General features: G+C 39.0%; 1 protein-coding gene across 1 annotated transcript in view; it reads right to left on the minus strand.

Annotated features, from left to right (window-relative positions):
• The window catches only part of LOC105391234 (odorant receptor 4), a 31,629-nt gene extending 29,547 nt beyond the window's left edge, over window positions 1-2,082 (minus strand). The window contains exons 1-2 of the mRNA XM_038108504.2: window positions 1,715-2,082; window positions 14-166 (exon numbers count right to left, since the gene is read on the minus strand). Coding sequence (XP_037964432.1) covers window positions 14-166; window positions 1,715-1,997 — 436 coding nt within the window. The 5' untranslated portion in view covers window positions 1,998-2,082. The remainder of the gene's footprint in view (window positions 1-13; window positions 167-1,714) is intronic.
• Window positions 2,083-14,883: the final 12,801 nt, after the last annotated feature.

A 14,883-nucleotide genomic window follows, 5' to 3' on the forward strand; every position in this document is an offset into this window, starting at 1 on the left:
AAGAAATACTAACAAATGTGAAAGAAGCGCAGCGCGTTAAGGCTCCTCTGTTTGATCTCCGCGGCCTCCCCGTCGTCCTTGCGCACGGGCCACAGGTCCGCCAGCTCGCGAACCAGCTGCTTGAAGATGTCCTGCTTGTACCAGATTATTGCCATCTTGCCCACACCTGCGGGTGGAACAATGGGGGGGAAGAGGTGAGATGTTGGGGAATGGGAAGAGCAAATTGGAATCAGCACTCGACTGACAGACTAATACATATTGTGTATATTGAATAGTCAGATGGACTGACAGACTGATATTGAGTATATTGCATAGTAAGATCAGGGTAAATATTCACGACGAACTTTTTGTGGGAGCAGAGCAGATCCTAGCATTTTATTTTCTATTAAGTCTGTACCGTCTCACCAATCACATCACCATGTTTAAAGTAAATTTCGATATATCGAAGTTTATTTATTTATTTATTAATTTAAAACTTTATTGCACAAATATAACATAAGTGAACATAATAATTAAAAAAAATTAAAAACCGACTTATTTATTTCTTACATTTTAGTGGTTTTTTGAAGTCGGTTTTTTTATTATTATTTTATTTTATAGTTTTTAGTTTATTTGCAATAATTTTCAATCAAAAGTAAGGTGCAAACCGTGCAAATGATACCAAAAAGTCCTACTAATCAATACGAATCATTCAAGCCTAAACACGAAGTATTTGCTATACCGTTGAGGAGTTCCCCTAACTGCCTTCCCTTTCCATCATCAGATCAGCTCAAGGTCACCATCATATTTTTTTGTTATAAGAACTATATTTACGTTCTTAATTTCATTAGAATCGGTCAATATGTGCCCAAAATGGAAATTCATACCCTGTTTTTACCCCTTTACCCACGCTTTGGGGTGAGATTCCATCCATCTTTGTGCATTGTCCTAACATTCCAGCATCCCATTCGGGTGTCCGTTTTCATGCCAAAGGTCGTCGTTTTTTTAGCGGTCCGGTTTTTTTCTTCGTCTTCGGTTTCTGTGATAATGGTGTTTCAGGTAGATGAGTTATCAGCCCGTCGTACCCTAGTCTATTAGTGGGGCTGCCATCTCAAAGCCTTAAGACCGGCTCGGTTTAGTACGGGTAACCTTCCCTGTGAGTAGATCCTGTTTTAAGGCGCAGGATACTCGCCCTTTGCCCTTCTATCCTCGGCAACTACAGCACTAGGTGGCGGTCGCACCGAAGTGCGGCTGTAGCAGTATCCAGGGTGCACGGCGCGGACGTGGATAGAGCGGACTGGCTGGGTTCTATTAGTTGGTAATTGTGTCCCGCCACTGACACAGCAGAAGGAATTCTGGTATTTTTTAGACAGTTCTGACCTCACAATCAGAGACTATCGCCAGTCCATAACCCAGCTTCGCCATGCTGCGTGATCGGAATAAACACAGCATGTGGAAGAGTATATTGCAAAGAAACAGAAAACTCAACCAACCCCACGGGGTGAGATAAAATTCTAAAAAAAATGGGACCACCTGGGAGCTAAACCCAATACAACAAAAAAAGAATTTTGAAATCGGTTCATAAACGGCGGAGTAATCGGTGAACATACATAAAAAAAAAGATTCCGACGAATTGGGAACCTCCTCCTTTTTTTGAAGTCATTGAAGTCTAAATAGACATTCCGTGCGCCGTGAACGGAGATAGCAGTAGTCATTATAAATAAATCCTACATACTTATAAACCCATATCCAGCTATGTGCAGACTGGCCACGAACTCCGCCACGGAGGTGTTGGCCGCGAGCAGAGACAGCACATAGGCCAGCTCTCCCGCCACCAGCAGAAGCAGGGCAGCCGCTGACAGAACAAACGCCGCTTTGTTCTTCAACTTCTGCAGCAAGTTCGACGGCGGGTCATCGGTGAAGAAGAGCCCGACTTGCCGCGCGTAGAAACTGCACAAATTCAATGTCTGCCTAATCTCGTTCTGAGCTTCCAGTCTAACGTCTTCGCCCGAACTCATAGTGGTTTTATTCTTTATTGCGTCTATAATGTCTTTATTAGGGTTATTACAATTCCTTTTATACTTCCAGCGGAAGGCGGGGTTTGAAAAAGTATATTCCTAAATAACGGGTTACAAGTTTGCTAATGAGCCCTATAAGGTTTAGTTACGAAACTTTTTGAGTCTTCTAAGATACATATTTAATATCTAGATTATGTGTTACTAGTGATATTATGCAATATTGGATGGAACAGCTAGGTACATATTATGTATATTTGTATGAGATATCTACATGGTGCAGTTTGTCTATAATACATTAAAGTACATTATCAGTATCACACACACAATGTCATGGCCTGTCTAATAACTTCATGTTATGTCCATGTTACTATCACTATTCGTTATCTGTATGTTACTAACTGCCTCTGTGGTCTAGTGGTAGAAGCTTAGCTTCATGGCCCAGAGGTCTCGGGTTCGATTCCCGGGTGGGACCATCAATTTGTGTTTCTAAATTGTGGTTCTAAGTTTGGTTAGGACATAGAAGGCTGATCACCTGATGTCCGAAACAGTGAAACGATCCATGCTGTCGGATGGGCATGTAAAGCAGTCGGTCCTGCGCCTAGCTCTCTCCAGTCGTGTCGGTCAATCCGTCCCATTGGGCTATGAGAGTGATGGAACAGAGAGTGCTCCTGTGTACTGCGCACACACTTGGGCACTATAATCTACTCCTGCGTAGATGGCTGATCTCAAATGAGATTGGCCGCCGTAGTCGAAATTCGGCTAGGAGGACATTATTATCACTATCTTAATATTTATACATATATACCTATTTGACAAAAGAGAAATGTACCTAACCGATAACTAGTGAAAACACCCGGCATACTGAAACTGGTTTTCGAAAACGTTTTGTAAACGCTGACTCGGAAGGAATACGGCCTTCTCATTACACTCGATGTCTCATTTAATGATTTCCACGTAAAAATATGTTCGTGAAAGGTGGAATAATGAGTTTGGTAGCGTTAACACGAAAAGCCTTTTCATGCTCGGTTGAAACAATCAAATAAACTTGCGTCGCAGTGAGGGCGCGAATTTTCAATGGTTCGTTATCCAATTTTGGTTGGAGCGATTCCACGGCCCGCTGTTCGCGACTGGGCCCATTACGTATGTAAAAGGTTTTCAGCTGACGCCGTCACACACTGGCGTCGCACTTATGAAGTCATACAGATCCCAATTTTGACGATAAAACTCCATGCCATCATCAAATAATTGATCGTTGGACGTATCGTAGTTTGTGATATTCATCCTGTTTACGGCTCTATCCGCTTCTATGGACGGAGTTGTGTATGCAAAGGCCATTCTATGAAAGGTCGAACAGTTTGGCGGTGGCGTGGGAATCAAGAGCATGCATGTAGTATCAGTTGAGATAGCCAAGGCGAGCGGTGTTGCTTCAACAATTCATTCGACTCGGCTATTTGTCATTGTCGTGCCGACCGGCCGAGCTTGTCTCATCTCTCGACCTTTGGCCCGGGTGTCAGTTCCAGCCTTCGCCCTGATGTCTACGCAAATCCTACAGATTTTCAACGTGACTGATTTCCTTTACATTCGACTTGAAGATGCTCGGCGAGGAGCGGTTAAATCAGATTTGTAATTTGGCAACGCTCCCGATTGAAATCAGGCCGGCCAAGAAATTTGATTATAGTAAATTGTATTTTCAGGATGAATATCTTTTTACGTGTGTTTTATTCCTTCAGAAACATTAAAATATTTCCAATTATATTTCAATGTAAAACTGTAATTTCCGTATTCGAAATTTCATCGATGAATAAAGCATGACACGGTAGTCGTCATCCGTCCGTAAATTGGCCGAATATTGAAACTGCATCCGCGCTCTTGTACGAGCAAACTCATAAATATTCACTTCAGTAAACTTTTATACGAGAAATTAAACAGATTGCACAGAAGGAACGGGCAGGATTGTCTATGTGTGCACCGTGGGCAGTTCACAAATTGATTTCATATGCGCATCATTAACACATTCAGGTTACTCGTAAAGTAGAGACTTGAGAATAGCCAGTTTAGCGTTTTATTCGACATAGATTTATAAGTTTGCATAACTATTAAATTTGTAAAGTAAAATACTTAGTAAATAAAACTTTTATTTCTTTTGAGTATAAAGTCAAGCTATACAGGGTGTGTTTGCAAAAAGGCGTTATTATAGACGGTGGCTGTCGCCCTTCAGCGGAAACTGTGCGGTGGCTCACAAAGGGACGGACGTGGCATGCGCATCGTAAAAAAGTAAAAAAAAACGTTAGCACTGCTTAATGGTCGTCGGCTTTCCTCCTCTCTACCACATTGAATGAAGTCTTCGTAAATAAGGCTGGATTCGTAACTCTTTATTTTATCCGCTCAGCTTGTTTTTCGTTCTGCTCGAGTTTAATGAGTTTTTTTTACAGCTACTGAAGTTTTTATGCCGAAAGAGTGGGAATAGCAAAGAGCCGTGATAAAAGGATACAGTGAGGAATGACGAATCTCTATATAGGTAGGTACATAGGCTGTGACTTGAAGAATTGCATTTATATATACGGTCCCACACAGTGTCATAAGTTAGCGGTGGTCTGGATAACTCTGCGGTTGAAATAGGCCCTAAGTGCCAATTTCACCATTCTCGGTTAGAGCATAACCAGGGAGTAGTGGTTAACTTTTGACACATCTGTCATGAATTTTATATGGAGATGACGTATAATTGATGAACCAATCCCTGTCGGTTAGATAACCGACTATGGAGAAATTGGGGCTAAGCCTAGTAATTGTTAATCATAACAGTGACTGTTTTGTATTAGAAGGTACGACTAGGTATTAATTTAGAATGAAACAATAAGTTTATTTCTATGTACCTATTGTAAAATAAAATTATTTAAAATTTTACAAAATAGGCTTTTCTAAACACTGTCCCCCTTATTCATAAAAAAGTTACTGGACGCTTTAGCTATAGAACAAATTGTTCTTTGTCAGAGAGTGACAGAACAGTTCAATAGCTAAAGTGTCTAGTAACTTTTTTATGAATATGGGCGTATTAAGTTGTATATCTGTTGCATAATGTCATTTTTACAAGTAATGGCACGCTTCAGTTCGTGTAAAACGCTCCGGGGATGTGCAAACAACTGCAAACGACTTTAAAACTGAAAAGAATCGTTCACGGAATCTACACTTGTGTATACTGGCGGAACCTTGAAACAATAGTCACGTGAATCGCCGTTGAGCAGGAACCTTGTCGAATTAATGTCGACGTCGAGGTCATTTATTACGTTATTATTAAAAAAGCTTCTCTATAGAAATTTTTATGATAACGTGACTTTATACTGCTGAGAAGCAATTTTTTTTAAATTACTCATTTATTTTATAAGCCTCCTAGGATTAAGTTGGCTTAAAAATAAATAGCAATTTCCAAAAGTCATAGAACATCCTGTAGTATGAAACTCACGTAATATATACCGTCTAAGAACGGGGCAAAGTCACAAAGTTACACTGTACATATTATATTTTCACGGAAACCTTATTACGGTATAAAATGAGCAAGTTTTCAACTTAGTAATGCTTAAGAGTCCAACTTTAAATTGACTTACGGTTGTGCGTAAGCTTCCCCGTCGCATTCATTGCAAACTTTAGACCTAGACTTGTAAATTAGTGCACCCGAATAATTAGGATAAAAACTTTTATAACTGCCAGCCTGTACAGTGAGTGCTATCGGGTCTTGGGTGTTGATATTTATAATTAATATGTATATATCTATGTATTTGTGTAGATATATCAGCTGTCCGATACCCATAATACAGGCTCTGCCTAGCTTGGGGTCGGATGGCCGTGTGTGAGATGTCCCCAAATATTATTATTATATCTCTTCAGTGAATTTTTTTAATTCAGGCGATGCGACGACGACGTAAGGGCTCGTTTCTAAGTCGCTTCGTTGCGTCTAGTCGCCCAGCTGAAGCTGTCGCGTGTCGCCTATATAGTGTGCTGTGCACCTACACTAAAAGTTAATTATAATTTTGTTCATAATTTTAGCCATAATAATATTAATTCACAGCGAGACTTTAAAATATGACTCATCTATTAACCTCTATTCATGGTCACTATTGCAAAGAGAAGCGAAATCATCATCATCAGAATACAGCATCGATATTGTTCGTATCGTAGTGCCCTTATTCTAGTATCTCTGTTGTCATGTTGTATGCATGAATGTGTGATTGATTATGATCGACGAGCAATGCATATACATAGAATACATACATATCGTCGCAGTCCTAGAACAGTGACGGATCTGATTTTTTTCGATTTTCGGATTATTGCAGATTCTTTTTTAAAATTTCATTATTTACCTATACAACAAAAGTTTTTTTAAAAATCTTTTATAATAAGCGAAATACAGAGTCGAACACTGACGGTTTTGATTTTTTCGCGTAGAACATGGGCGCTTGTGCCGTCCCGTTCATGTTCCGCGGTGACCCTCGCCCCCCGCGACCCGCTCCCGCGCGACGGTTTGTTTGTTCTGTCAGTGTTCTCTGTAGGAGCACATGGAACACGTAATGAGTACTTAAAATGTTTTTTTGCTATAATTATTATTTAAAAAGTTCTGTTTTCCAAGTAAATATTTTTTTTATACTTCTCCCATAGAACAAAGACGGTCTCTTAAATCCGTCGTTATTCTTGTGACTTTGTTTTAATAAAATAAAAACTCTAGTTTTCGCTAAAATCATTGAGAAGTTAGTTATTATTAGTTACGGAGTTTTAAAAAAGCAATATTGTTTGTTTGTTAAATTTAGTGACGGTATTTCAAATGCGACTATGTTCTTTGTCCTAACTATTGGTGTTTTGTATATACCGTCATTGTTCTATGGATAAGTGGTAGACGTGTGTAGATAACCGTCGTTATTCTTTGCAATTATTTTAGGATACGTCGTTGTTCTTTCATAATATTACGTATTTTCAATGGAAAATAAATAAATTTACGATTTTTCAGTATATTTTTGCTCATTTATTATGTTTTTAAAACTATTTGCTAAAAAACAATGTAAAATTATGTACTTAAGTACTTTTTTTGTTCATCAACTCTACTGCCAGAGACAGGTGACGATGGGAGCACGGTACCATGCGGGTAGGTTTGGAATTATGTTTTTCCAGCCATTTGCATGAGTTACCAAACATACAAACCAAGTCAGCCGTAGAATCCACATCAAACATTAAATTTATGTATTAACAGCTACCGTTACATCAACTGCAAAGGGAAAGTCCTAGCATCAACTGAATGCTGGTGATTGTCAAACAGCTGAGGATAATGACCATCGCGAAGCAGTTTGAGAGGATCCTTACATGGCTACGGATAAGATGACAGCAATTTCCTTCATTGACTGACCACAAACAGTAAATTCTCTAGTTCTAGGGGTGAATGGCATCGCGGGGGAGGTTACGTGATCGGACAGCAGTGAATTTACTGTTTGCGGGCAGTAAATAATTAAGGAAATTGGTATCATCTTATCCGTAGCTATGTAAGGATCATCTTGAACTGCTTGGGGATGATAATTTTCCTCAGCTGTTTCACAATCACCAGCATTCGATTGATACTGGGGCTTTTCCTCTTAAAAATGGGTGAGCCCACTTTATTCACGTATTAATTTCAGTAAAAATTCCCCGTAAATCAACCACCAGAACAAGCCGGTTTCCGACCTAGTTATTCTACCGCGAACCCTCTATACACGCTCAATCGGATTATTGAAAAGTTCATAGAGCTTAACACACCACTTTACCATGTATTTATTGACTATACAAAAGGTTTCGATAGTATCTACCATCAAGCAATACTTTCCGCCCTTAACACCACAAAATTCATCCAACCTACATCGAACTCGTTGGTACTATCTACATAAACAGCTCAGCCAACGTGAAATTGGAATAACCTGGTACTGGTCCAACGTTTCCGATTGAAAAGGGTGTCATACAAGGCGACCCTCGCTGTACACGCTTTACAATTTTCCTCAAAGAGGTCTTCAAGAAGTTGACACAGTCCTGGGAGGACAAGGACATCAATTTCGGAACTAAAAAATAGTCAAACCTCGGTTTTGCGGACGATATTGCCCTATTCTCCCACTCAACGCCCGAGCTCCAACAAATGTTGCGAGAGCTATCCACGGCAAGCCTTGAAGTTGGACTAAAGGTGAACCGTTCGAAGACAACAGACATGATCAACAGCACGAAACATAGGGTTGAGGTAGGTCCTCGGCCATCCCTGATCAGAGAAGAAGATAGATAGATAGATAGAATATTCTTTATTTGTACACACACACATAAAAGAAACTTACATAACTTAAATACTATAAACTATGTACAAAAATGGCGGACTGAAGACTTTTATCATTAGAGCCTGAAGACAAAAGTCTTCTTCAACCAGTGCATCTTGCTAGTGATGACGTATGGGGCAGAAAGGTGGGCACTGACGGTAGTACTGGTCCACCGATTTAAAGTCGCTAAGCGTGCTATGCTTGGGGTTTCTCTGATGGATCGTATCAGAAATGAGGGTATCCGTCAAAGGACTAAGGTTACCGACATAGCTGTCAAAATGTGCAAGCTGAAGTGGCAGTGGGCTGGCTATATCTGCCGAAGAACCGATAACCGTTGGGGTCGACGAATTCTCGAGTCACAAATAAGGACAACCGGAGGCTGGTAGCCAGTAGTGACTGGATGAGGAAGCCCGAGGACCGAGTGTTGTGGAGCTCCTTGGGAGAGGCCTATGTTTAGCATTGGATGATTATTGACTGATGCTTGGACACAATGGGGTCTTCAAAATACATTTCATAATATAATTGTATTTTGTAAAAAAATTAGGACCTAAACAAAAAATAATATAGCGCAATCAGCACCCTCCTAAATAGGTTATTTAAAGATCCGTCATTGAATTTTTCCATATATTCCCTAAAACAACGACGAAAAGTATAATACGCCATTAGATACGCAATAAAAGTCCGTAAAAAAACGACGTATCATATAATGCGACATAGTAGGATACATAGAACAATGACCTATCTGATTTTTCAGGAAACCTAGACTTATTACAGACTAATTATACAGGCTATATTGCAAAAATCCATTCGTATAATAATGTGACCAAATTTCAAATGAATTGCTTCAGCCGTTTTCATTTTATCGAACAAAACGTTGTTTAAAAACTTTAACTGGCTCTCCTGTAAAGTTGCTGTTTTGCAGATCCGTCATTGTTCTACGACTGCGACGATATAGAGATGAGATCACGTGAATTGAGGCATACGGTCACGTTGTAATTGTGTGGTACAGCAAAGTGTAATTTGGTGAACCAATTATCTAATTATGTTTAATTAATTGACATTGCGTTTAGTTCCATCAGTGCAAGTATTATACAGGGTGTTGAAAAAGAGTAAAGTAAGCGGAAATGCGAAGGTTTCATTCAGTCAATAGGCTTCTATTACAACCTTTTTATTCTACGACATGTATGAAAATTGGCTATTTAAATACTTTGTTGGTCATGTAACTTTTTACTATCGTGAGCGTTATTTTTTTCATGTATTCATTCCTAAGTCTATCTGCCTCAATAATTAGTAGAACTAACGCTGAGATTGAGTTTAAATCCCATGTACGAACTGCATGACCACTTTGACAAAATTCGAAGTTTCAGATGGTATGTGTATTTTCATCAATGATTTTTTTTTTTTTTTTTTTTTTTTTAAAGATTTTATTATCACTCCACAGACTTTATGTCCGTGCCTTTTTGAGAGATCAATATATTGTGAGAGTTTGGTTGTTTTTTGTCTTCATCTTTTAACTACTCACTACTCAATGTGGAAGCTTATAATATATATATTTTATCTTTTATATATATATATTTATATATATTTATTCATCAATGATAAAGAGTCGCTGTTAGCGTAAAAAAAAAACTATAGATAGAATGACCCCACTGGGGTCGCCGCAGCGATGGCGGTTTCTTTGCACTGAGCCGGTTCCTACTAGGTACATACATCTCGGAAACCGACATGTCTTCCATCATACCTTTGTTCCCCTCTGCGTATGACACAAAATAATAGCTCAATCACGAATTGTTATTGGAAAAGAGACGGATGCGAATACATCGAGTCGGGAATGCGAGGAATAAACGACTACGCTATCATAATCAGGAGATTTGAGTGCCACTCTATTGTGAGTTCGCGGATCTCGATGATGTAACAATATAGTAATACATTTACTTGTTGTACAGTTGAGTTCATGATGATAAAAGAAGAGAGTTTATTGTACTTTTTCGAGAATGACATGGAAGTTGGGAGTTTGTAAAGAGTAAAGTCAAATTAAATTTATACTTGAACATCTCACTAAATTCACAACCATGACAAAAAAACAATAAAATTATAACAACGTCAGTAATTTTGCATTCTTACATCTATAATGTAAAATTCTATTCACTCTATTTCCAAACGAGCGTCTAGCTAGAGCAGATTCTAGTCTAATTAGAGTCAAAACTAGCGAGCGAAGTGATAACTTACTCTAGGTGGTTGGCAATTTTCATAGCGGGTTAATGGTCTTTAGTAGTAAAGTTTGCTGCCGGAACAGCACTTTGAATATTCTCAAAGTTGGAAGATGTTTTAAAGCCTTTAAATTGCTGCGCTTTGGTAGTTTATTGGTGTAACTTCGAAGGATTGCGTTCCATCTAGCTAAGTAGAATTTATACATAATGTAAGGAGGTATATGTATACAATGATGAAGAATCTATTCTATCTCATCTGGCTCTGGCTTGAAGACTGGAAGGTTGGGGAAAGTGTGCTCTATCGCTAGACTCTATGGACCTTGGTCTTTATCCATAGGAACGAGCCTATATTGCCATCCTTCGGGTACAGCGGAGAACAAAGAGTCATGGGACAACAGTCACAGCTTACCACTGCAAGCCATCGTCATAAAATGGGCCGACATAACACATACAATATTCCAACTAATTCATCAGCTATAACTCGTTCTAACAACTCTTATCCTCCAGCGACATAAATCTATTAAGTAATCTCTGGGAAACGCCCAACGCCGAAACAATAGCGAAGTTGGCAATCTAATAAAAATCACGAAAGGTAATGAAGTCCGAAAGACGAAACTTAATTATATTGTTTTCTACTAAGTTAGTTAATCTCAATAGGCTAGTTCTGGCTTTGTTCCTGGCTCACGCGGCGGGCTTATGGGCAAACTTTGTCAAAGCCACATTTCTTTTCACCTGGCGGCCGCCGGTAATGGACCGGAAAACTGTTCATTGTTATCGCGCCTCATTTTATTTGCCCGAAAGAGTTTCCTGACTAGAACATTCGTTTCTTTGTATATAGCATTGATTATTTCGTTATCTTCGGCCGAATATGGCAGCAGGATGATCTTGATATATATTTCAAATAAGATTACAAGTCTAACCCAAATATACTTGCTATATGTGTGACATTTGGTGTATTAAATTCACTTTATTATCTACTACAGTCCGTACATTTTAGTTAGACATGTGTTGTGTGTGGGTTACATAGGTACCTACTAGTTATCTCGTACCTCCATTCAGAATTCGTCAGATTGTCGTTAGGAAATTAGAACTAACTAGAAACTGAAATCCCATAACGTTATAATGAGCCTCTGCGTTATCCATATAAGTTATATCTACAGAGATCGGATTACAGAATCCGAATGTGTCTGATCCAGGTTGATTGTGATTGGTCCCGAAGTGGTCGAGGGCGCCGCACGCCATCTGTGGGGAACAAGCGGAACTGACGGCTTTAGACATGCTTCGTTACCTGTGTAATAGGAAATAAGGCAGTTGTCCCACCAACGGATGGAAAAAGACCAATTACAAGCAGTTTTAACGCTCAAGAAGTGAAAAATAGATATGATTTCGTCTAGTTATATAGGTTTTTGGTATTTTCGACAAAAGAGATGGATATAAATAGTATAATTTATGTTTAAATAGTTCATCCCTGACCTTTTGATGGGCTGTTAATGTACTAAAATATTGCAGACTAGCCTTTTCCGTTTAGGAGTAATTGGTGCTATAGTCGCTGCAACTTTTTCATTACTAGTGAGTGTAATTAATCCGCTACTCAACTCGCATTTCTAATTCTAGCTCGACTCGCTTCTCGCTTAGCATTGTCGGTGGGAACACTGCCTAAAGGTGCGTCCAGATATTGTTCATATTGTCCGCTATGTGTCCGGTGTCCGTGGCATCCGTGCTACTTGCCGCGGTCTGATTCCGCATACACAGGGTGGAATTTAACAGTGAACGAAACAAGTTATCATTCAAACAATGTTAATACCTCTGGCATAGGTGGGGTGAGCCAGCAGACAACTTCGTTAACCTCACCAGCGGCGCTACTATTAGTGTTAACTGTGTGGCCATCGAAAGGAGCGTACTAAAAATAAATACAATATTTAATGGTATAAAAATGGAATCGGGTAGTATTCGAATAATGTACGGTGGCCTGCGCCTAAAAGTATACAGGCGGAGTTTTTAAAATAGCGATCTCAAGCTCACATGCTGCTCAAGCACATCCACATAAACACCACAGCTACACACATCACGCTCACCACGCCACGGATGTAGCTGCTGCTCCCTTCATCATCAGGGATCGCTACTTTAAAAACTCCGCCTGTATACTTTTAGGCGCAGGCCACCGTACCTACTTATATACTTAGTTACATTTTGGAAATTGAAACGACATTTACAAACCTACAACATTAGGCATTAACATTACTTACCGTGAAAACTTAAATTATAAGTTTGTACGTCAAAACCTTGAAAACTGAGCTATACCTCTATTATTTGTACGTTATAGTAAACGTACCATATTCAAGGGGCCTAGGTCATTTCTAGACTCGGTTGATCTGCGTCGAACAAGCGCACCTAACGAGGTATTACACACGCTTCGTTAACCCTACACTGGCAGGAGTCCGTATCCCGAGCCTTAAACGAAACCAGTAAACCCGCATGAATACACTCATCCTAACTAATATTATAAATGCGAAAGTAACTGTGTCTGTCTGTGTGTCTGTCTTACTCTTTCACGCCAAAACTACTAGACCGATTTGAATGAAATCTGGTATACCGGGTACACTACAGAATTTCGAATTACTTTTTTACGAATATGAAAATAACGATTTTCATAATTACGAATTTTATAGTTCCGAATAATTCACAATCCCGAATTTTAAGTTTCCGAATAGCGAAAATCACGAATAGTATAATAAACGAAATTTCAAACAACAGATTAATTAAAATGACGAAAGTTTATTTTCCGAATATTATAATTTCGATGTTTCAAAAGTACGATTATTTATTATATCGAATTGTTAAAATTACGAATTCCGAATTTTAAATATTCCGAAAATACAAATTCCCGAATGTTTTTAGTGAACAAGAAATAGATATATATTAGGAATAGTAGGTTTATTAACAGCATAATCCGTATACAAACAATATTTTTTAAGCTATATTATATGAAACGCTCCGCTCCGCTTCGCTGCGCTCCGCTTTGTTTTTCGATATCTATGTGCACCTAACACGCTCCTCCTCGCTTTGCTCGTCGTCGCACCTATCTTTAGGTTTAGGTCCTAAGGTTTTTAAGTTTAAACACCATAAAAATCCTAGCAATTGTTTTGCTCTATATTTGAAACGCTCCGCTCCGCTTCGCTGCGCTCCGCTTTGTTTTTCGATATCTATGTGCACCTAACACGCTCCTCCTCGCTTTGCTCGTCGTCGCACCTATCTTTAGGTTTAGGTCCTAAGGTTTTTAAGTTTAAACACCATAAAAATCCTAGCAATTGTTTTGCTCTATATTTGAAACGCTCCGCTCCGCTTCGCTGCGCTCCGCTTTGTTTTTCGATATCTATGTGCACCTAACACGCTCCTCCTCGCTTTGCTCGTCGTCGCACCTATCTTTTGGTTTTGGTTCTAAAGTTTTAAAGACGTTTATGTTTTTTTGTCAAAATCACGAATTATCATATTTCCGATCGGGATTTGACTTTTTCGTGATTATAATAAATCGGTATTTTATTTTTCGTATATTTAAGTAATCGTATTTTTTAACATTCGTATATTTAACAATCGTAATAACAATATTCGTGATTATAATATTCGAAATTATAATTTTCGTGAATATTATAATTCGGTATTTAAAAAAATCGGTATTGCAATATTTCGTAAATTGCATATTCGGGGTTATCAAATTCGGAAAAAAGTTTTTCGGAATATTTGGGTGTTCCCCTGGTATACCATATAATATATAGGTCTAGACCCTGAGATAGAACATAGGCTACTTTTTATCCCGCCATTCCCACGGGAATACTCTTTAAGGTGAAGCGAAGCTCGCGGGAACAGCTAGTTTATAATAAATGTTCATTCATCGTAGAATTGGCATGAACACAAAGGGCTATTCAGTGCACGTATTTTTACATATAATAAATCAAAATAAAATAATATTTCATATTCATCACAACATTCTGGGACATTTGATACATCGATGTATTGTATCAATAAGAACTTGCATGTAAAAAAAACTATAAGTATGTACGTAAGTATAAAAATATAAAAAGTACAGTATTACTGAGGTTGCAGTATGAACTCTGTGGATGCCCAGTTCTACAGTCAGCTTCATTAGTAGATATATAGGTACTTTTGCACCTTGTAAAACTTACAAACCGCCGATGTTTTTGAATATATGAATCTCTCTCTCAGCCTTCTGTAGTCCACTGTTGGACATAGGCCACTCCTAACGATCGCCACCCCAAACGGTCACCCGCCATCTGCATCCAGCGCCTTCCCGCTACCTTCCGCAGATCATCAGACCAACGGGTTGGGGGGCGACCGACACGCCGTTTG

The sequence above is a fragment of the Plutella xylostella genome, chromosome 15, assembly GCF_932276165.1.
Source record: "Plutella xylostella chromosome 15, ilPluXylo3.1, whole genome shotgun sequence".
Classification (NCBI taxonomy): domain Eukaryota; kingdom Metazoa; phylum Arthropoda; class Insecta; order Lepidoptera; family Plutellidae; genus Plutella; species Plutella xylostella.